General features: G+C 44.2%; 1 protein-coding gene across 1 annotated transcript in view; it reads right to left on the bottom strand.

The window, feature by feature from the left end:
- MRPL19 (mitochondrial ribosomal protein L19) overlaps nt 1-13,301 on the bottom strand; it is a 75,087-nt gene extending 61,786 nt beyond the window's left edge. The window contains exons 1-2 of the mRNA XM_078647697.1: nt 13,153-13,301; nt 8,615-8,738 (exon numbers count right to left, since the gene is read on the bottom strand). Coding sequence (XP_078503823.1) covers nt 8,615-8,738; nt 13,153-13,255 — 227 coding nt within the window. The 5' untranslated portion in view covers nt 13,256-13,301. The remainder of the gene's footprint in view (nt 1-8,614; nt 8,739-13,152) is intronic.
- Nucleotides 13,302-22,560: the final 9,259 nt, after the last annotated feature.

The following is a 22,560-nucleotide window of genomic DNA, read 5'->3' as shown; positions in this document are numbered from 1 at the left end:
CATACCTTATCTCAGACGTGAACAATGCACTCAGTGCACTTCATTCAAAAGACATAATGCAAAGCCAGGCAATGTTCAATGCACTCAGTTCAAAATCAAAAAACCTGAAAACAAAGTTTGTAGAGTCTGTCAAAGAATTTGAAGAAATATCAGAACTTTGCAAGTACTGGGGAAATGTTTTACACATTTTAGGAGAGTAGGGCCTGCTTCCTATGGTCACCCCCACTTTTTGCTGTGATTCTCTGGTTTTTCGACTTTAGTGTGTCTGTGGGCCTGCTAATCAGACCCACAGCCCAGCTGTTCTCTCTCTAAACTGATACCATGTACTTTAGGTACATACCTGATTGGGTATTGGGTCACCTTTGTGAGCCCCTGTATAGTGTACCATAGGTACCCAGGGCATAGGTGCATCCAAGGCCTACCAGGGGCTGCAGCATGTATTATGCCACCCCTGGCTGGCCATTCAAACTGACACCACAGGCTGATCACTCAGCTTGGGTAAGGTGGTGTAATCACCTCTTACTTAGATATAGTATATCTATATCTACCTTATATATAGACACATAGATTGATTGATTTAAAACTTATATAGCGCGTACTGTCACCCCACGGGTATCCTGGCACTTCAGACTAAAAAGACCAAGGTGGAAACAGGTCCCAGCAGAAAGAACTGAAGGGGACTAGGGCTAAACCTTGGGAAAGAGCCAGGTTTTTAGGTGCCTCCGAAACTCTACTAAAATGCTGAGCTGTCTAAGGCTCTGGCGTAGTTTATTCCACAGACGAGCACCAGCCACGCTAAATGCCCTACCTCCTAACCTAGACCGTTTAAATCTAGGTACCGTCAGCAGACCGGCACTGGAGGAGCAAAGCTGCCTTGTAGGATGATACCAGGAAAACCTTTCCTGCATAGGAACAGGTCCTAACTCGTGCACTGGTTTAAAGACCAGGCAAAGGGCTTTAAAATGAACCGTTTCCATTATGGGCAGCCAATGTAACTCCCTCAAAGCTAAATTTGTAGAGGAGCCACGTTGCCTGCCCAGGGCCAATTTGGCTGCTGCAGACTGGATTATTTGCAGCCCCTGGAGAATGTAAAGTGGGGCCCCCAAATACAGGGAATTACAACAATCCAGCCTGCTTCCCACTGTTCAGCATACCACCAGTGAACGCGACTCTTTAGGTATTAGAGGTAGTATTTTACGCAACATACGTATTAAGGCAAAACAGACAATGGCGGTCTTGCTTGCCTGTGATTCCATCTGGAGGTCCTCATCAATCAGCACCCCCAGATCATGTACCTTGCTGACCGGGATTAGTGGTTCCTCCTCTGGGGTGAGCCTAAATTCAGATGGAAATTGTCTGGGCATCCTACCAGAGGAGCAATATACCACCTCGGTCTTTCCACCGTTGAATTGTAGCGAGTTCCTTCTGAGCCAGTCAGTTGTCCGCCTCATGCATTGCTGGAACAAATCCATGGATAAAGCATGGTCGCCTTCTAGAGAAAATGCCAATTGCGTGTCATCGGCATAGTTGACTAAGCAAACTCCAGAGGACTGTATGATGGGGAACAAGGGCTGCAGATAGACATTAAATAAAATGGGACTAATCGCAGAGCCCTGCGGCACCCCATGGATGACTGGTGACTTACTGGAAGAGAACGGTGCTAGTGTTACCACCTGATGTCGTTTTGCTAGATAGGATTGTAACCATTGCAGGGCCCGGCCTTTCACTCCTATCTTCTTGAGTCTTTCCACTAGGATAATGTGGTTCACCGTGTCGAATGCGGCCGACATATCGATAAGCACTAGAACAGGAGCATTCCCGTTGTCGGCACGCATGCGCAGCTTATCCAACACTGTAACCAGTCTCCGTCCCATGACCTGGGCGGAATCCACATTGGTCTTTATCAAGCAGGGAGTTCTCCTCCAGAAAGCACGACAATTCCCTACTGACCTTTTTTTCCAAGATTTTCACCGGGTAGGGTAGGAGTGAGATGGGCCTAAATGTGCCGGTACAGATGGATCCAGAGAAGGCTTTTTGATCAGTGGAGTTACCACCGCCAATTTCCAGCCTTCCGGCACCACTCCTTCTTCCAAGGACTGATTGCAAATTTGCCTCAGCCAAGGAAGAGTATTTCGGCCCGATGACTTCCAGATTTTAGAGGGAAAGGGATCAAGCGGGGAACCTGAAGAGACACTATCCACCAAGCTGTCAAATGTAGCTTTTGTTAAAAGTTGGAAGTTGTCCAAGAATATCAACTGTTTCTGATCCTCAGCTCACCTCTGTCCAAGATTAGGTTGTTGAGCCTTATTGTTAACATGTATCCACGATCTTTGCGATCTTATCCTGGAAATGTAGCGCAATCTCATCGCATAGTTTTTGAGATGCTGCTACTTTATTATCCATACATGTAGGAGCGGACAGTGTCTTAATGATTTTAAAAAGAGCTTTTGTCCAATTTGATGCTTGTAAATTGAGCTGGCATAAAAATCTGCCTTAGCCTTTAGGATGCTCTCTTTATAAAATAGTTGTTTCAACCATAGATCTTTTTTATCTTCCTCCCGGTATCCATTTCTCCATTTCCTCTCCGCCTTCTTGCAGAGCATGCGGAGCCGTTTCAGCTCCTCATCAAACCAGGGAGCAGTGGCCTTCCTCCTATTTTTTAGCCTTTTCATAGGGATTGTCTGGTCTAAAGTGTCAGTAATGTAGTTGGTATAGACTATGTAGTTCTCTTCTACAGTCATCGTGGGGACAAAGCATGTAGCATCTGGGTCAAATGCAATAGTTCTAGTCTTGTCCAGTTTCGCCCATTCCCTGCCTATCCGGTAGGACCTTTGCTGACCCTCATTGTCCCTTGAGTACCTCATCCTAATACTCGAATGGACTAGATAGTGGTCCGACCAGTTCTGAGGCACTATATTTAGTACCCTAGTTGTGGCCTGGTTAGAGAATAGCAAATCAAGAACATGCCCCCCTTGATGTGTCGAATTTTCCACCATCTGGGTAAGATCCAAGTTCAAACAAGTATGCCTCAGATCTCGCAATTGGCTATTAGTCTTCCCGTCTTCCCAGAGATTGAAATCTCCTAAAATAATCGTTCTAGAGTGTGCCAACGTAAGATTAGTGATAGTATCAAATAAATTATGATAATGTGTGGTACCCCCCGGCGGCCTGTAGCATAACAATCCAGTGAGTAGACTCCCACTTGAAGAATGTAGGAGTAACCTATAAGTCACTCCTATGGCAGGCCATAACAATCCCGGAGGCAGAGTGCTGGGTTTTATGTGAGAGGGTACCCTAGCATGAGTTGAGCCCCTCTGCAGCTTTCGGAACCATGTCCTTATAGCTGTTCTAGGATATAGCCATACCATATACTCTTAAGTGCATTATAATCCTCGCGGTTAATGCTAACTTTGGTTTGGCTTTATCAAAACATGTAGTGTAAGGTGTCAAACACTTTGGAATACTACCCCCTCCCCTGCCCATTCTGGCGGCGGGGGTAGCATTCCACCCTTCCAGAGGTAAAAGACATGTATGTTACTGCTTTACCTGGTTAAAGTTAAACAGAGCCTCAGCATCACAAAATGGATGCTGCTGCCACAGACACGAGTCTGACCTCCTGCAGCTGGGGGAAACACCAGCAAGGGAGGCCTGGACAATAGGTTTCCTGTCAGCCTGTAGTGTATTGGGGCAGGGTGGGTTGAATGGAAAGATGCTTTTCCAAACACTGCCTGGGGCACACAAGGGGCTCCATGCATAGCCCGGCTCAAACCAGTTGCTGGGGCACTCCAGCCCCGCTCTGGCATGAAACTGGACAAAGGGAAAGGGGTGTAACCACCCCCTTCTCAGGTCCACCCATAGGAGGGACCTAGCAGGAATCCAGCCCATTTTCTTAGTATAAAGATAGGTTCTGTGTCCCCAGGACTTTGGATTATCCTGGAACGAAACTCTGAAACAAAACTCTTGGACCTACGACGTTCTATTTCGACTAGAAGACTGAAGACATCTCCCTTGGGGTCAAGGAGTGACCACCCTGTGCAAACAGGCACCACCAGTAACTTGCCAGTCTGCTTTGTCGACGCTCCCGACGGATCCCGAAGACTCAGCGACTCAGGAACTGGACTCTCAGACTTCTCTGACTCCGATCCACATCCACAGCAAAGCGGAGACCCGTGGCGGACACGAGAGATGTGGAACCGGACACCCTGGACATCCTGCATTTTGCTAACAGTGCAGCTACCGAGGCACCCTTGCAGTTGTGCATTGGGGTACGAGAAGCCCCAGACCAGAGCGCCATTTGCACCGAAGCTCAGCCCTCCACACTCCACGAGTGGCGCGTGGGGCCCGCTCTTGCATTTCAGCTCAACGCGTCTTCCCGGTTGCTAGCCCGTTGGCTAGTGAGCCCTCTGAAGAGGAACCTTTGAAACTAAACAGCTTTCCTGGTTGCTTCAGCTTCCCTACAAAGGAGAAGCTCCCCAGACCTTGGTAGTCTGACTCGAAGCCAATCTTCACTTCCTGCGTGGATTGCGTTTGCCATGGCTTGTTGGGTCCAGTCCGGATACCGACACCGCAGTCAACTAGATCCTCCGTGGGACAGCTCGAATACAGCTCCTGGTCGTTGTCGACACCTCCTGGTCCTCGTGGCTGCAGAGACAAGCTTCACTTCTTCACCTAATTTCATCGCAACAACGCCTGGTTCCTTCCTGGTTCCTTCCTGGTCACTGGCTAGTGCCCCCAGACTTTTTCCCCTCTGCTTTCAGGTTCTTCAGTTCTTCGATCCACCCTTGGATCCACCCGGACACTCTACCTTTGGCCGCCTGCAGCACTTCTTTTGCAGATCTCCATTGAAAGAATCGACGAAACCCGACACGAAAAGACACCTATGCACCCAGCTTACCTGGGTGAGGTAACTCGAGTACTCTGGTGGTCCCGTCGGTATTGACTATCCAAGCGTCCTAGTTTAAAGGGGTTTTGTCGTAGTCCATCTGGAAGTGGCCTAAAACAGTAACTTTGTAACTTCTTCGTTCTCCATTATAAGTCAATGGTAACTCGCGACTGTGTTCCCACACTGCACGCGTCTCCCGTGGGTCTCCTACTTCCTAACCTTTGGTTGTGTAGTGTAGCCCCAGCAATTCCCTAGCCCCTAGGCCTATTCACTATTCCTGAAGTGGTTCTTATACCACTTACTTAGTATATGGTTTGTGAGGCCCCTAGGACAAAACTGTATTTGTGCAACTTATTGTATGCGAATTGAGTAACTTGTGGTGTACTTCGATCTCTGACCTCATAAAGAGTGCAGAGGAGTTGTGTTAGAAATAAATACATATATATTTGATATATACCTTGTGTGGTGTCCTTTCATTTGGTATTCAAGGGATTATAATTGGTAAAACAGCTTGCTTTACATGCTCTCTGAAGTATTAGCCTATGACTGCTGGTCAATGCTACCACTAGGATAGCTTGTCTATAAGGTTGACTTTACAAACCACCATCAATAAGGGACGTTTAGACTGGTGCAAGGTGCCCACTAGAATAGTGGACATCATATGCCAGGCTAACTTCTCACACACATGATGGCTCAGTATAAAACTTGGTACATGCTGATCAGGAGCTGCATGATAAAACAGTGGAGTCACTGATTACTGTGTTTCGTGAATTCGATTGCATAAACTAACCGAGATATGGGTCCTGGCATTTGGAAAGAGTGAAGAAGCTAGAGGTGAAAAAACCATACCTCTACAGAAAGATCATCCAAGGACATTTTGTGGTGAAAGACAGAGAGAAGGTTCAAAGCTGTGGCTCCACATATGAAACGGGAACAGACGATCCAGAGATCACACAAAAGCTCCAGGGGGATTGTTGGTCAGACACATAAAAGTGAATATGTAGCTCAATGGCAGCTAGTTTACCATGAAGTCCTTAATTTCTGCACTGTTTTCACGGAGAGGACATTCTAAGTTAATGGACCATCATGAAGCTGTTCCTGAACACGAACTTGTGGGAAAGAGAGGGGAATTGTTTAGTAAATATGTTGACAGCCTACTTCATTTCAGGCAGCAGCCAGGCACCCCATTGAAATGACTGAGCCTGTGCAACCACACAAATTTGTGACCAAACAATATGTGGCTATCGATATGAAGACACATCTAATCGATGTCCTAGAACATGGATCAAAACTATATGCAGAACTGGTGCAGAGATTTGTATTGAAAGAGAAAAAGCTGTTTGACAATCATTAAAGCTAAACTTCCACGCTTTAATTGCCATAGTAAGAGTTTCGTCCAAACAGCCACTCCAAACAGGTTACATAAAAACAACGTTCACAAGCACAAAGGGAGATGGATCTAGCAAAAGAAAGGGGTGACTTTATCAAGGACATTCAGTCGCACGATCTTCTACAACAAATGCATTATTTGATGAAGATGGGGCAACCAAACCAGTTAAGCACAAACTTGTACAACAGCTCCAAAAAAAAACTTTCACCTGAGGAATTTCAATTCGAAAAAGTGTTCTCATTCAAAACTGCTATTATTGTGGACTATATGTCACAATTTCGAATGGTCAAGATTTCATCCATGCAAAACTTCAGAGGTCGTTCAGACTGTTCTACAGATATCAAAGTCAGTGTGCACCCTGCAAGAACTGCACAGTATCTTTGACAGTTATCTTGAAATATCTGTCAAAGAATGTGAGCGAATCAGACGAATGCCTACAAATGCAACAATTGACCTTACCTGCATCAAAAATTCGACACCTATACAACTTGATCAATTCTGATCATCAACATCGAACAAGATGAACTTGGGGATGTTAACTCGCAAAAACATTGCTGATGCTTCAGTGAACACTGAATTTACAATCATTGTAGTGGAATGATTGTTAACGAGGAGCTGGTGCCTCCAGAGATATATTCAAAATGTTGGGGCCATATTGTTCAATAACTTAACACAAATTGAAGGAAGTGACCTTCGTGTTGCACCACAAGTTGAGTGGGCTGTTCGAAATAGTTCCAATGAAGTCATTATACTGTCAAATAACATATGTTATTATTGTGCTACTTAGATTTGTTGCAATGTTCACAAGTCAAGGATTGTCTAAATTATGGAATAGGCGAGAAAAGACACTTAAATCCTGCTTCATATTCTGCCCAAAAACTTGACTAAGAGATGCCCAGTGTTCCTATGAAGGCACATATTCTTATGGGTGATAACACTATGAGTAAAATTGTAACAAAGCTTGGAGCTTTAACTGCTGAACCAGTGAAATGTCTAAAAGGATTTGCTGAGACATAAGAAGAATGTGACTCAGGCTTGTGTGGAAAACAAGTGTTAAATGTCATACATTTAACGATCTTCGTTACAGGGAGTTCAAAAGATCAGTCCATCTAAGTCACCTTCACAAGTGGTCTTCTGATCACTAAATTGGGGATGGTTAAGGGTCAAATCCCACACGCCGCGCACAGAGAATAGCAACAAACATATAGGCTGAACATAGGAGTGATTAAGAGTCCTGGTTTCGCATAGCTCTGACCCTTGTATCAGTTTGTTTGCTTCTAACTCACCTTCCACTGATGCCATATTCTGTGCTTATACACATTAAAAGCGTATTCTACTTGATCAGAAGATGTGTAAATGTTTGGATCATGCATATGTAAAGAAAGATCCATGTGATTGGGAAGATATTGATGGAGTGCTAAAACCTAAGAAATTTCTAAAGCCTCTACCCACAGAACTTAAATGTACAAGTACTCGCAAAACTTGTGCTACAAAAAGATGTCCTTGTCAGTATACTCTTTTCAAACATTCAACATTCTGCAAATGTACCATGAGCGATTTCTTAAACAAAGTGAACTATGAAAATGTGTCTAAACTGGAGTGATAATTATTTTTCTCGTATTCAGTTCATAACCAGAACAAGGATTAAAAACCATTATTATTTGTTTCGTTTATATATAGGTGTCTGCTACCTCTAATATAGTCGCCATTTTGGAAACTAGCAGAAGAGTTGCTCTGAGGAGTTATTTTCTGTCTAGATAAGATTACTTGACCCCCAAACCCTGTGTTTTAACACCAAAATGAAGTATATAGGTCTCATGATTCCTAAAATATTACATAATCACTGCAAAACATTAAAAAAAATGTTGTCCAGAGAAATTCGGCCTAGATCAGCAATGTCTACCGAAGCTAAATTACTTTTCTAGTGATCAAAAAACACATATCAAAAATGTAAATCTCTGGACAACAATTTTTTTTACGGAGGTATATCAGGGGGCCGGGATTAAAAACAGAATTTGAACTACTGTTTTTTTAAAAAAAATTGCAAATCAAACTTAAATATCTGATATGGACTGTAAAAAAAGAAGCTAGGAAGATCTAAAAAGTGCAAACTTTAGGAGGAAACATAGCCATGTGCAGCATATAAATTTTAGCCAGAAAACCTAGATATGGTTAACCAAGTAGAACTCCATTATACAAATCAATCCACAGTATCGCAAACTCAGTGACTTAAATTAGCTTTCCAATTTCAAGACGGCAATGCATCGGCCAAACCAAAATAAGTAATAGCATGGACAATGAAAGACATCTCATTGCTTGGAATAAGGATGTATATATCTTACTTCCTCTGGGATTCCTCGGATTTACGTTTGTCCAGAATCACTGGTTTCGGAGGGGGCTGAAATTTTGTTGGTTCTCCATCTCCACCTGAGGTGCTCAGAAGTCGATGTGACAAAAACCATAGTCCTTAAAAGACAAAAATGGGGGTCACTTTCAAATTAAAAATCTTTAACATAGAAAAGTAAAAAATGCACCTCAAAATGTAGGTACCGCTGACCAAACAGAACTCTGGTTTACTGCAGTACACAGCATATCTCAGTGTAAATCCTGCCTATTTCTTGTACGGCCAAATAGATTATCATATTTAATTATGAAGCTTCAAAGTTTATTGCATATTCAAATAGGATACAAATATGAGCATTCTCGTCTAAACAAATCTGCAGTTAGGTGTACACTATATTGTACCATATCTCCGATGTGTGTCATTTTGCACCTAGACTCATAGCAGATATTAACATTTTTGCATTGTTGTTATGTTATATTAGAGGAATTTGATATAGCACAGACAAATCACATGGAATGAGCATTTAGCTGCTCGGCCCAGTAAAAGGTAAACGAGAAAATCAGAATACCAAGTTTTTAAAGCTGTAGAAAATTAGAGCAAGACTGGATGTGAAAAGAAACTTTGTTCCAGTGATGGGGAGCAAAGTAAAAAAAATGACTGACCACCGAATTTAGCCATTCAAATGAGGGACGGTCAAAGGAGAAGTTGGACTTACTGCCTTTTTAGGATGGGGGGCTGCCCCCAACTCAGAAGGTCACCAACCATCCGAACAGTAGGCCGGGCCTTGCCAAATAGACGAATCTTCTTCTTATCTCCATTCAGCTGGAAGCAGTTTCAAGGCATCCAGAAGGCAACTTTCCTCATGCATTCAACTAAATATGATTGATTGTGTCATCTGCATACAAGATGATTTCAAAGCAAATAATTTTACAATTTGGGAAAGGAGAGCTAAATAGACGTTAAAGAGAGTAGAGCTCAAGAAGGAACCCCGAGGAACCCCCTTGCCCAAAGTCATTGTGCGAGATTTGAATGACTCAATAGACACTGTCTGGGTCCGGTTATTTTTTCTTTTTTTTTTGCAGAGTTTTATATAGCGCGAACTAGACCCGAACTGAATCAGGTATCAGAGCGCTTTACATAGCACCAGTTACGTTACATGAGGACACGCATTCATTTTTAGGCACGGGGAGATTAAGTGATTTGCCCAGAATCACAGGAGGTTTTTGGCGTCGTTACCGAGACTCAAACCCAGATCCCCAGGTCCGAGGTCGAGCGCCCTAGCCGTTAGGCCAACTCATCTCCCCTGGAGAAAGTCTTTGAGCCAGCCCAAATCTCTCCCACAGATACCAATCTCAGAAAGTCTCTGAACCAGGATGGAATGCAAGATGGTATTAAATGCAGCAGACAGATCAAGTAACCGCTACAATGATGGGAGGCCAGTATCAAAGGAAAGTCTGATGGAGTCCAGTACAGCCACTAGCGCTGTTTCTGTGCTGTAAAAAGCCCTGAAACCCTACTGGGTAGGGTCCAGTAGGGAATGGACTTCCAAGTAAGAGGAGAGTTGTTTATTTACTAAGTCCTCTAAAATGTTATTAAGGTCAAGGAGGAGCGAGATAGGTCTATAGCTGATGAGCTTATTAGGGTCAGCATTAGATTATTTTTCAGAATTGGCCTGGCTTATGTTGCTTTCCATTCCATTGGCATGATTGCGGAGCTAACCGAGGAATTAAATAATGAAGTAATGACAGGAAGGAGAGAGGCTAAAGTCACCATGATGTACGGGAGGGAGAGATCAGAGGTGAGCCTGATTTAATTTTACTTGTGTCAGAAACTTGCTCTAGAGAGTGTTAGGTTTTAACTCCGCCACTAAAACTGGAGGGTTGATAAGTGATTATGGGGGCAGCAGCAAGCAGCAATGTAGTATTAGGGAAGTTCTGATCAGGGCACAAGTCCTAAAAAAAGAAGTGGGGGGACGCTCCAAGGTAGGTGGTGTCACCGGAAGTGACGTCACGACAGGAAGTGACGTCACAAAAGGTAGTCAGTCCCCTCTCATTACAGGGAGTCCAGCTTCACTTGGGGGGGCCACGTCGTTAACCCACTGTGGAATGTAGTGTCATTGTTAATAAATCAGTTTATTTTATGTGATTGGAGGAGCCATTCGGGGGGAGAGTGTCACTGGCAGAGGCAGGGTTCTTACGTCACTCAGGCCCATGCACGAGTAGCTCGTCCTGTCCACGTTTTCTCTTTGCATTTTAGGACATATAATAGCCAATTTTACAACGAGATCCCTAGGGCTACAATTCTGATAATGCAGGAACTGGGTGAACGGCTCGCACCTGGACCTAGGACATTTTAGAACTACCTGTTGGTAAAATTAAATAAAAGACAAAGTTGGTTAATCTTGCCATTGTATCGCTGCAGTGCTCCAGACACTGGGCAGACAGTTTGTGGTTTCCATTTCCAAATCGCTTTTATCTGGGTGTCTTATTCCAGTGAGTTCATTTGAAGAACATTCCTCCAGAAAATGCCGAAGGGCACATGTTTGTAAAGACAAGTCCCAGAAATGGATGTATAGCACGGTTGCCGCCTGGCATGAAAGGGGTGCGGCGGTGATGTGGCTGGCAAATGTATTTCCTTCTGTGGCGACACAAAACGAATGCTTTGTTCTGCAGGCCTGAAATAAAGGTTTCATCTGTTTTTTCCCTTTGCGTCTAATGTGCGTAACCCCCAACCAATGTTATGTTTTTCACAACTCTCAAACAACCTGCAAGTTCCAGAACAAGTAACTTGTGCAAACGTGTAAGCCCTCTTGGGCGGTCGATAAAGTGTTAACTGCTGCTGAAAGCGCCTCTTAACGCTCGCAGGTGTGAAAGGTCGCTATCGAAATTATTAACCGCTTAGAAAAGAAACTGGAGGAGTCTCCGAGTGAAAAGAAATGGTTTCGCATCAGTCTTGATGTCACGCATTTCAACCTTCAAATAGTAAACGTGTTACAGTAGACCTCAGAGTCACCTGCAGGTGATTGGTGATCGATTCTTGTAAATAGGTATCAAAGTAAGTTACGGGCCAGGGGACCCATAACAAAAACACGCAGGTTTACCCACCTTGGGGAGCGGGCGGGCACATACAGTGCGGGTGCCAGAAATGCCAACGGCTCTCTTGGGCTATGTAAATGTATTAAATTGCATCGAAGGGCCGTGTTTGATGAGTTTCTTCTTCACAGCTTTTGGGCAGGGGGTATGGCGTCCACCCGGTAAAATAAGTGGGGGGGGACGCCGTCCACCCTCGTGGTACCCCGACTCGAGCCCTGGTTCTGATAGATTTTCCCCTAAAAATTGTTTGCCTAGGTAGCAGGTGAGCCCGCTGCTGCATCTTATCCTGGTAGCATTCTAGCAGAACAGGTAATGCATGGCACAGTCTGCTATCAGGATAGCAGTCTGTGCATCGTTTGATACATATCCATGTAAATGTTTTGCTATTGCCTTGCCTTTCTGCGTAGACGAGCTTGTTTCTGTAAGCTATACTGGCAATAAGCGAGCTAGGTTCTGCTCAAAATCTAGTTGGCAGCGAATGTGCTCCAGTGTGTCTTCTTGGGAAGCAGTTACCTAACCCTATCCTAGCAGCAGTGTGCGAGTGGTTCTTTGCGAGGAAAGCCAGAGTGATGGGGTCAAACCTTATCCCAGGAGCAGCAGGGCACTGTACAATGTCCTGCAAACCTTAAGCATTCTCAGTGCAATATCTCATTCGGACAGGAGATGTGCTCAAGTACGTACTCTGCTCTGATAGGAGTGGATGTCCTTAGCATCGTACTCCATCACCTTTACAGCAAGCAGTACGTTTGTCACTGTACCCTATAATGCTTGTAAGGGTGGTCAGCTCTGTCTTTTTTTGGCAGCAGCAGTTGAGCTTTAGTGCTGTTTTACGCACTATACTGTGCACTGACATCAGTTGGTGTGCTGCCTCTTTGCTGTCATCAGGTTGGTGGCAGGTGAGGTGTATGCCTTATTTACTTTGCAGCAGTAGGCGAGATCAGTGATGTACAATATATGGTCACTGACGGCGTGTTTAGGGATGTGTCCTTGCCTACAAACATCTTGACATGTTACTCTTATACGGATTGGGCGGAGTGTTTTTATGCAGTCCCATCGTGCAAGCTGTGGGCATGCGTGACCTTTAACCCATTACAGCGGTGGCGATTTGGTGTCAAAGAGCAGCTGCACTATACACACGTGATGTACTAGGATAGTGAGCATGGAGAAGGCGTGCTTATTTCCGTACATTTCCCCACCAATACTTGGTCTGTGCCTTTATTTTGCTAGTTGCTAAACTTATGATTTACTAGTGACCCCAACAACAGAAGTCAAGCACATGCTGTACTTGAGGTAACGGTCAGTGCCCTATCTCGGGGTCACTGTGCGACTCTTTCCATATCTGCAAACAGTGATGGTCTTCCCTCTTCCTATTCCGCTGCGCCCGTTTCTGCCTCAGTCTATGCTGCCACTTCATTTCATGTGCCAGGTTTGACTCTGTACTCACCACTCCTCTGTACTGCACAAAAGTGGGATCGCACAGTCCTACTGCAGGTCGTCGCCATGACTCCTCCGAACCCCCGTCCGAACGTATGCGTGGTCCGCAACATAGAAGAGGGACTGACGACTACAGACCGGTCAATGTGACTCCTTTCTCTGTGAAACTGACTGATAATGCGGAAGAGTGAAGGAATGGACCTCTGCAAGCGGCTGCCATCTTGGAAAAGGATCCGGTTTAAACGAATCGAAGTTACCACACCAGAAGCATTATTTGCGGAAAGGCTCCAAATGCTTCCTGCAATTTAAAACTGTTAAATTCTCAATAGTGACTTAAAAAATGATGGACAAAGGGTAACATTTACTCAGAAATGTTTAACAAAACCTTAAGTTTACGTACCAGAGAAAGTGAACTAATCATACGAAACTAAGTAAATGTGCGTCGGATACACATGAAGTCATAGTAACTTTTATTTCTATAATATGTAGCCGTCTTGAGGAAACACCAACGTCCGACCGATTTACAGGCAAGTGTCCTGCTCCCCATAAAGGCATCCTGGCAATAGCTCCCTCCCATACACATGCTCCTGCACACCTATAAGCAGGGCCACTGGAATTATGTGACTGGGGAGGACAAAATTTTATGGCACGACACGGAGGCCATATTATGCAAATCTCCTTTATTACCACAGCTCAGCAGCAATAATGGAATAGAACTTTGTGAACATTCTGAAGAGGTAACAAGTCCCTCTCTGACCAAGTATCTTCCTTCTTTGTTGCTGCTGCTCAGAAAGATAAGTACTACTGATAGAGCGCGCGAGGCCACCCGACCAATAGTTTTCGCCGTTTCCGGCTTCAGGGCCCATATACTTTTCAAATCACCATATACATCGATCAGGTGACTTCACGAGCTCTACCAAGTTGGTGTGTGTGTGTTCCCTGCTACCAATTTTCGGTGCACCCGACTTACCATCCACTGATGCGGGTGCCTAATGACCACAATGAATCAGGGAGCTAGCTGTAAAAGAAAGGCAGCAAAATACAAACCCAACCAATAACATTCAAATACTGTTTAAAATGACCACGGACAACTGGAAGTTTTAAAATGTTTATCTAAAGTTCATTATTTTCTTGCATGAGGTACAATAAAACAAGGCAATCAATAATCAAGATAACGTAAATCACATAGGCATAAAGAAATAATGACAGAGTAATCATCAAAGTACTAATAAAATGTAACGAGAAAAGATACTATGCAAGTCAGTATTATCTAAACAGGGATAGCCTAAGTGTGAGTGACTATAGGAGAGCTTATAATGAATAACACGCTTCACTTAAGATGAAGGGCCTTTGAACAATCTAGGCAATGAAGTTCTAGACCATATCAGGAAATGACACACTGCTATGAAAAATATAATTTCTAACCAGTGAGAAGGCATAAGAACAAAAACCTCACGGAAAAATATGTATTTAGCTTTCAATGGTTGCGGAAAGGCATGGAAAATATAACATATGCAATGATGAACTTTATTAAAGCAAAAGTCAGAAATTTAGAAGGTGCAAGATTTAAAGAGTTTTCAGAGCAATATTTACCTAGAAAGGTGTGGAAACCAAACCCTGGCCACGGGTCAGTTAAGGACAGGAAACCCTCAAGGAAGGATACCCCTCAAAGGACAGCAGGTGCAGAATGGACACCCAGGATAGGACAGGATACCCTCGGAATAGGAATCAGGACAGGACCCTCAGGACAGGACAGCAAACCCTCAGGACAGGACCCTCTTCAGGACAGGACCGGAACCCACAGTTCGGAAGCAACGCCTGCGCTCCACCCGCTCTGCAGCTATCGATCAAGACCCCGATTGGGTCAGCGAACTCCCAGCTAAGTGCTTTGCCAGCACTTTAAGGTTCAGTAGAACCTTAGCCTATGGTCAAATTCGGACAGAGTGCTCCGCAGCGCTCTGTATCTTCAGTCACCTATTGAGTGCGTTGGGTCAGTGACAGGTCAGCTAAACCAGACAAGTCGGACGGTTCACTAGGTGAACCCAGGGTAGATATACAGTTTGGGGACAGTGTACCACCCCCCAATGTTGCAAAGTGTCAGAATCCCTCAATTTCGATTGGTCCTAAGGTAGGATTTGGGTAACACACCAATCAAAACAGTCTATTTGTATGCCACATTAACATTTTCTGGTACCGCCTATTGAGATAGGGGTTCCCATGAGAGACTACACGGCAAGCAGCAATACATTTACATTGTAACATATAATAAGCCACATTCGCTGTTCTCGCAGGGCAGAGGTGACTTTCTCAGGAGCATCTTGCCCATCACTGCCAACTGGCGGTGTTCCATCTGTCAAGGTCCCTCGTGCTGCCGAATGTCGCACAGGCGCAGAAGGGACCTCCAATATGGCTCTCCTCTCACTCAGACCCCCATTTCCCGCGGTACATGAAAAGTAAGCGAAAACAAATTAATACATAATAATGTCATTATGAAAACACATCACAGGGTTTGTACTTTTAACTCATCATCAAGAAATAAACTTATTGCATCTAAAAGTTAGCTACATTGATACGGGCACAAGAGCAGTGGCACGAGCAGTACCACATGATAAGCACAGCTATGAATTACGCATGCGCATAACTTTCCCTCCACTTCTGCAGACGCGTCAGGACACGTGAGTGTGGCTGACGCATGCGCAGTAACTAAAATACAAGCGGCGGCCATATTAGAGGACACGGATTAAATTCATTAGAAATACACATAGGCAAGCTTCGGGAACTTTGCCTAAACAGAATAAATGTTAGTAAAACATACATTTTGTTACCTTATTACACATAAACGAGGTTCTTGACTTCGGCAAGCCGCAAAATATGCGAAGCTTTGCTTCATCAATCCCCTCTTTGATGATATTTACTATCATCACAAATTATAATGGAACCAGATGCCAACTTTCTTTCATACCTTATAAAGTTCTATTTCTTCCAGCAGCCGTTCTAACTTTTCTCTCTCAGTTTTAGCAGGGTGAGAAGTCTTCACCTTTTTGTATATCTGATCATTCACTTCCTCTAATTCAATCTCATCCACACTTCGTTTCACTCCTCTTGCATTTACCTCGTGCTTTTTGGTGCGCTTGCGGTATTTACAGCATAAGAAAATGGAAAGTATAATAAGACCTATAATACCAATTGGCATCAGAATTTTGAACAATAAGCTTTTACCTATGCTAGCAAGCCAATGACCTACATTTGAGAGACCATCTACCAGTCTCTTCCAGGCACTATCAACCTCGAGTGGTTTGAGTTCCTTTGCCAAATTAGTAATGTTTTTCACATATCTTTTGATCTGTACACTTTTATCCGGAATATAAGTGCAACAATGTTGCGCCTTCAACATCCGGCAGACTCCGCCCTCTTTCGCTAATAAGGTGTCAAGAGCAAGTCGATTTTGTAAAACCATTGATCTGATCGCAACCATTTCGGTATTGACCAGCAGAAATCCATGAGCCGTTTCAGTAGACAGCACATCTACTATAGTAGACAATTTGCAAATTCTGTGAGTGTTCAGAACCACTCCCACTCCAGGTATCAGTGCACTGAAAATACTACCCATAATTTCACCTATACTTTCTCTTTTACTACGCACTAAGCCATTAGTATCTTCATTGCTTCCAGCTTTTCCATTCACATGGTATATTTTCGGGAAGACAATGCCAAAGTAGCAGCTTCCATACCAGTGATCCGGCAATTTGAAATAAGCCTTGTCCCCACAAATATAATAAATTCCAGGAAACACAGGCTCTGACCCATTTTTGAAACCCCAACCTCCAATTACCTTGTAATTATGTTCGCATTCACTGGAACCAATGAAAACATTATTATAATAGCTAGTCTTCTCGCGGTGAAGACATAGCTTGCCTTTCTTTTCAAAATCCAGCAACAGAGCAGGACCCGCTCCACCAGATGAGGTGCCTTCCATGTTCTCTGCCCACTTTGGCTTTTTCTTACTTTCGTCATTAGCCTTCTTTTGAATTTTAATTCTCCTTTTCTCTGCCATGTTCAGGAACATCTTTTCCTGCTCACGCAAAGAACAAGTCAAGTTATCTCTGTGTGCGTCTGCTATGTCAATGTTACCTATAGTCAGAAAGTAGTCTCCCATATATCTTATGGTGTCAGTTTTGGTATGTACAGGATTCAAGTTCCCACGTATAGGAAGTTCAGAAAAGATCACGTCATTGTTAGAGTAATAGTACTGTAACGGTCCTCTTTTATAGAATAAACTAGCTAAAATGCTACAGGATATTCCATATGTCAATGGCAGATGATGGTATGTCACGCCCTCAGCCACCGAAGTAGGTAGCTTCATGCAGACATAGCAATCTTCAATTTCCATAGTCTCTACATAGTGTATTAACAAGTTTGCGAAAACATTTAAGTGTGTCCTGTTCTTCATTCCATGATAATGTAGTCCTCCCTCATCTGATGCTTCTAAGTTCTGCTTTGTTTGCCTCAAAGCTCTCTCATGTCGTGCTACACTCTGTGTTGTTAGCTCCTCATTATCGGTATTTACAACTTCAGTAGGGACAATGTTAGTATCTTTACTTACAGCAAAGGGAATGAAAATTGTTAATCCTATCCAGATAACTATCAGTACTACTACACTACATATACACACCTTGCAACACGTCTTAAAACGGCTGCAACTAGGTCTACCATTCACTGTTGAATCAGACATTTTGGCTCAGAAGGAGTCTCTCGAACCCCTCTTTTTGGCTTCACACAATTAGCTTACTTTGTGCAAATTCACGGTGGTTCGTCTTCCTCTTCAGCTGAGTACTCTGGGACGGGTTCTCCGTCGCTCACGTCAGTTATATCAAGATCTTCAAGTTCCTCCAAAACCAGTGTCCATTCAGGAGATTTGTACTTTTTGTTTTGTCTTTTTATTCGCTCACTCCTTCTTTTGGAAGAGTCTTCTTCTTGCTCTGCTATTCGAGCACTTCTTCTTGCTTCTGCACGTTTTTCTTCCACTGTCTTTATCCTTAGTCTCAATCTTTTTACAAACCTAGGCTCAAGGTTGTTTCTTTTCTTTAGTCTCTTAGTTGGTACTTGGACTTCACTTTCTTTTCTTATTCTCTTGTTCTCTTTATCTTGTGGTAATTCTTCTCCACTTTCTTCTCCTACTTCCCTTATCTTGCTAGTTCCAGGGCTAACATCAAATTCTTCTGCCTGGTTGCTAATCTGGCCTTGTTCAGGAATATTTTGTTTTTGGCTTTCGATTGTCTCTGTTTCTGTTTCGGTTTCCTGAACCCGTTCTTTTAACCCTCTCTGATCCTGTTCAAGCACTTCGATCTCTTGATTTTCTTCTGCTCGAACTATCACTCTATTTCTAGTCTCTCCCTTATCTGCATCAGGTGTTAGCGGTGGTGTATCGAATACCTGCTCTGTCCCTGTCTGACCTTCTCCTTCCTCAGTTTTTATTTGAATCTCAAGCGGCTGAGGTTCTTCGCCTGTGCCTTGCTTTTCCTGACTAGTCCACTCTCTACCTTCACTAAGTCGTTCTCTTGTTCTGATAGGATCTTCGGTCAGATCAATCATCGGTATCCATTCTTCTGGCCATATGCTTGGCAGCTCGTCTTCAGCTACTCCTGGCTCAGTTTCCTGGACCTCTTCCACAGGCTGGTTTCTTGGCAGTTCGTAGTCAACTACTCCTGGGCCAACGTCTGCTGTTCCTGCAACCTGACTGGTGCTGGGCTGCTCGTTGTCAGTTGCTTCTGGTCTGGCTCCTTCAGGGTCCTCTGCTGGTTGCCCTTCTTCTTCAAATCCTTTGTCTGGCAATACCTTCTGGGTGTGTCCAGCGTGGATCCACTGGGGAACACCTGCGACCTTCACTGCAGTGGTTGTTACCAGGATTACTTGGCGTTTCTTTCCCCACCTTGGTGCCAGACAGCTTGATCGAGTGTGCTTCTTTATTTTGACCCAGTCTCCTGGAACCAAGCTGTGGAGAGGAGTCGTTGGATTGAGGATGCCGTCGTCTCCAATCTGGCGAGAGATAGAACGCACTTGGTCACCCAATCTTCTGCAGTATTCAAGCACCAAATCATCAGTAATACTCAACAGTTTGCTTCCTGGCACCCATGCTTGTCTCATCACTCTTCCCATAATGATTTCATGGGGACTTAGGCCTGTCTTGCGGTCAGGAACACTTCTCAGTCCCATCAGGACCAGGGGCAGGGCCTTCACCCAGGTCATGCCAGTAGCATCTGTCAGCTTTGCTAGTCTGTTTTTGATAGTTCCATTTACTTGTTCCACTATTCCAGAAGCCTCTGGGTGGTATGCACAATGGAGTTTCTGCCTTATTCCAAAGGCCTTACACAGTTCAGCCAGTATTTCATTCTGGAAATGTCCACCCTTATCTGATTCAATAATGTATGGTATTCCGAATCTAGGTATCAGTTCTTTTAGTAAACACTTCGCTACTGTCAGTGCGTCACTTTGAGGAGTAGGGTAAGCTTCTACCCATTTTGAAAATACGCAAACAATGACAAGGACATATCGTTTCCCTTCACAACGGGGCATGGTGATGAAATCAATCTGTATCCTTATAAAGGGACCCCCTGATCTCCCAATCCTGCTCAGTTCAACCATTGTCCTCTTGCCTGGGTTCATCTGTTGACATGACAGGCACCTCTGGCAGAGGGACTCTGCTACCTTCCTGAACTTTTTACTGTACCAAGTCTGTTGAAATACCAGAATCATGGCATCCCTACCAATGTGTGATCCTTCATGTATTAATCTTGCCATTGTGCCAAGCAAGTGTCGGGGTAACACAGGCATACCAGTTGGGCCCAAAATCACACCATCCACACGTCTCGGTCTACACCCATCCTCCTTCCATTTCTCTCTTTCTTGCCAAGGAGCCGATTCCTGCCACTCTCTCACTTCATCCCACGTAGGCACTTCTTCAAACACCTGAAGCTGGCAGCTGGTTCCTGGCCCCCCTCGTTTTGGATTTACAATATACCGATCTTTGGCACACCATTGGGCCACTCGATCAGCATAATCGTTTCCCAGTGATACTTTGTCCATGCTCCTTTGATGAGCAGCACATTTTACCACTGCCAGTTCTTTGGGCAACTGGATGGCCTCTAAAAGGTCATGAACAACCTTCGCATTCCGAATGGGAGTACCTGAGGAAGTCATGAATTCCCTCTGTAGCCATAATTGGCCAAAGTCATGCACAACTCCATAACAGTACTGACTGTCAGTATACACTGTTATGCGTAAGTCCTTCCCAATTTTGCAAGCCTTTATCATGGCTATCAATTCGGCTACTTGTGCAGACTTGATGTTATATAGGTAACCTGCTTCTTCAATTTTGGTGAAAGACACTACTGCATAAGCAGCACTCAAGCCTCCTAGTTCATGTCTTAGACAGGAACCATCCACAAATAGTTCTTTATCATGCTCAGGCAATGGTACTTCTTTTATGTCTGGGCGTGGCTTAGTACTGAACTCTGTCAGGTCAATACAATCATGTTCATCATCATCCCCACCTTCTATTTCCAAGGGGTCGGGGAGTAAGGTGGCAGGGTTCAGAATACCGCACCTAACAATGCTTACATTTGCTGCACCCACAAGAATCCTCTCGTATTTAGTCAGCCGACTAGGGGTGAGATACTGTGTTTTAGTTCTGGTCAATAGAATTACCACTCCATGTGAAACATACACGGTCACAGGATGTCCCATGACAATGGACTCACTCTGTTCCAAACTTGCACAGGTAGCAGCTACTGCTTTCAGACAGCCTGGTAACCCAGCAGCTACTGGGTCCAATGTGGCAGAGAAATAAGCCACAGGCCTTCTGGTCGTGCCATGTTCTTGAGTCAGGACTGACAATGCGCAATTATCGCGAGTGTCACAGAAAAGGGCAAACTCTTTGGAATAATCTGGCATTCCCAACGCAGGGGCTGTACACAGACAGTTTTTCAGTCTTGTGAAAGCCATTAGACTTTCATCGTCCCACTCTACAACATCTGGCATTCCTCTCGTGGTCATTTTTATCAAGGGCCTGGCTAAAGCTGCAAATCCCAGAATCCACTGTCTGCAGTACCCTAATACCCCCAGGAACATTCTGACATCTTTTTGAGTACGGGGCAACTGCATCTTTTGAATTATTCTCACTCTTTCCGATGTGACTTTTCTGACACCCTTTTCTATCTGGTGTCCTAGATATTTTACTGATTTCGCACAGAACTGTAGTTTGTCAGGGGCCACTTTATGCCCTTTCTCACACAGATGATTTAGGAGGGCAATGGTGTCAACTACACAGTCCCTGTGACTTTTAGACGCCAGTAGAAGGTCGTCTATGTACTGTACTAACACAGAGTTCCCAGGTAAGATCAAAGTCTCTAGACATTTTTTCAAGATCTGATTAAAGATAGAGGGGCTCTCTGTATACCCTTGAGGGACCCGGTTCCAACAATACACGTGACCCTCGAAGGCAAATGAGAAAAGAAATTTGCTGTCGGGGTGCAGGGGTATCGAAAAGAATGCATGACATAAATCAATCACAGTGAACCATTCAGCATCCCAAGGAATCTGGTACAATATCACTGCAGGGTTTGGGACAATAGGGCAGCAAGGAACTACAATTTTGTTAACCTTTCTCAGGTCCTGCACTACCCTATACTTGCCACTAGGCTTTTTGATGCCCATAATCGGTGAGTTGCATGGGCTGCTCATCACTTCCTGTATGATGTCTCCTTCTAATAATTTTTGTATTTCCAGAGTGACACCTGCTTTCACTTCAGCATTCATTCGGTAGGGCCTAGTGTTAGGATATACTGCATTGTCCTTGATGGCTATCTGTATGGGGTCCACATCTTTCATCAACCCCACATCCTTTCCAGTGAAATCCCACACCTCTGGCTTTACGGCTTCCTGTAGTTCTTGGGGCAAGTCCTGCAGGGTCAATCCTTTAATTTCTGAGTCAGGTCTAAGTAACAATAATTTATAAATGCCATCTTCATCTGGGGTCTGTATTTCCACACCTTTTGGTGTGCAAAAGATGGTACAGTTCATTTTGCACAGCAAATCACGACCCAGTAGATTCACTGGACTGGTGTCACAGACGACAAATCTATGCATCTGTTTAAAATTTCCAATTGAAATCTCCATTGGTTCGGTAACAGGAGTACTAATCAATTGATTAGATACACCCACTACTTGGATATTTTCTCCCGAGAGGGGTAGGTTTGGAACGTCCACTGTTCTTACAGTAGAACGGGTAGCGCCAGTGTCCAACAGAAAGGTGACATCATTTCCGTCAACCTTTCCTTCAATATATGGTCCAGACTGGTCTACCGGCAAGGAAGCGCCAAGTACGCACTCCTCGTCCTCCCCTCTCAGGCCCCGTCAGTCC

The sequence above is a fragment of the Lissotriton helveticus genome, chromosome 6 (genome assembly GCF_964261635.1).
Source record: "Lissotriton helveticus chromosome 6, aLisHel1.1, whole genome shotgun sequence".
Taxonomy (NCBI): Eukaryota; Metazoa; Chordata; class Amphibia; order Caudata; family Salamandridae; genus Lissotriton; species Lissotriton helveticus.
The sequence above is the reverse complement of the archived record's forward strand: the minus strand, read 5'-3'. Positions and strand labels throughout refer to the sequence as shown.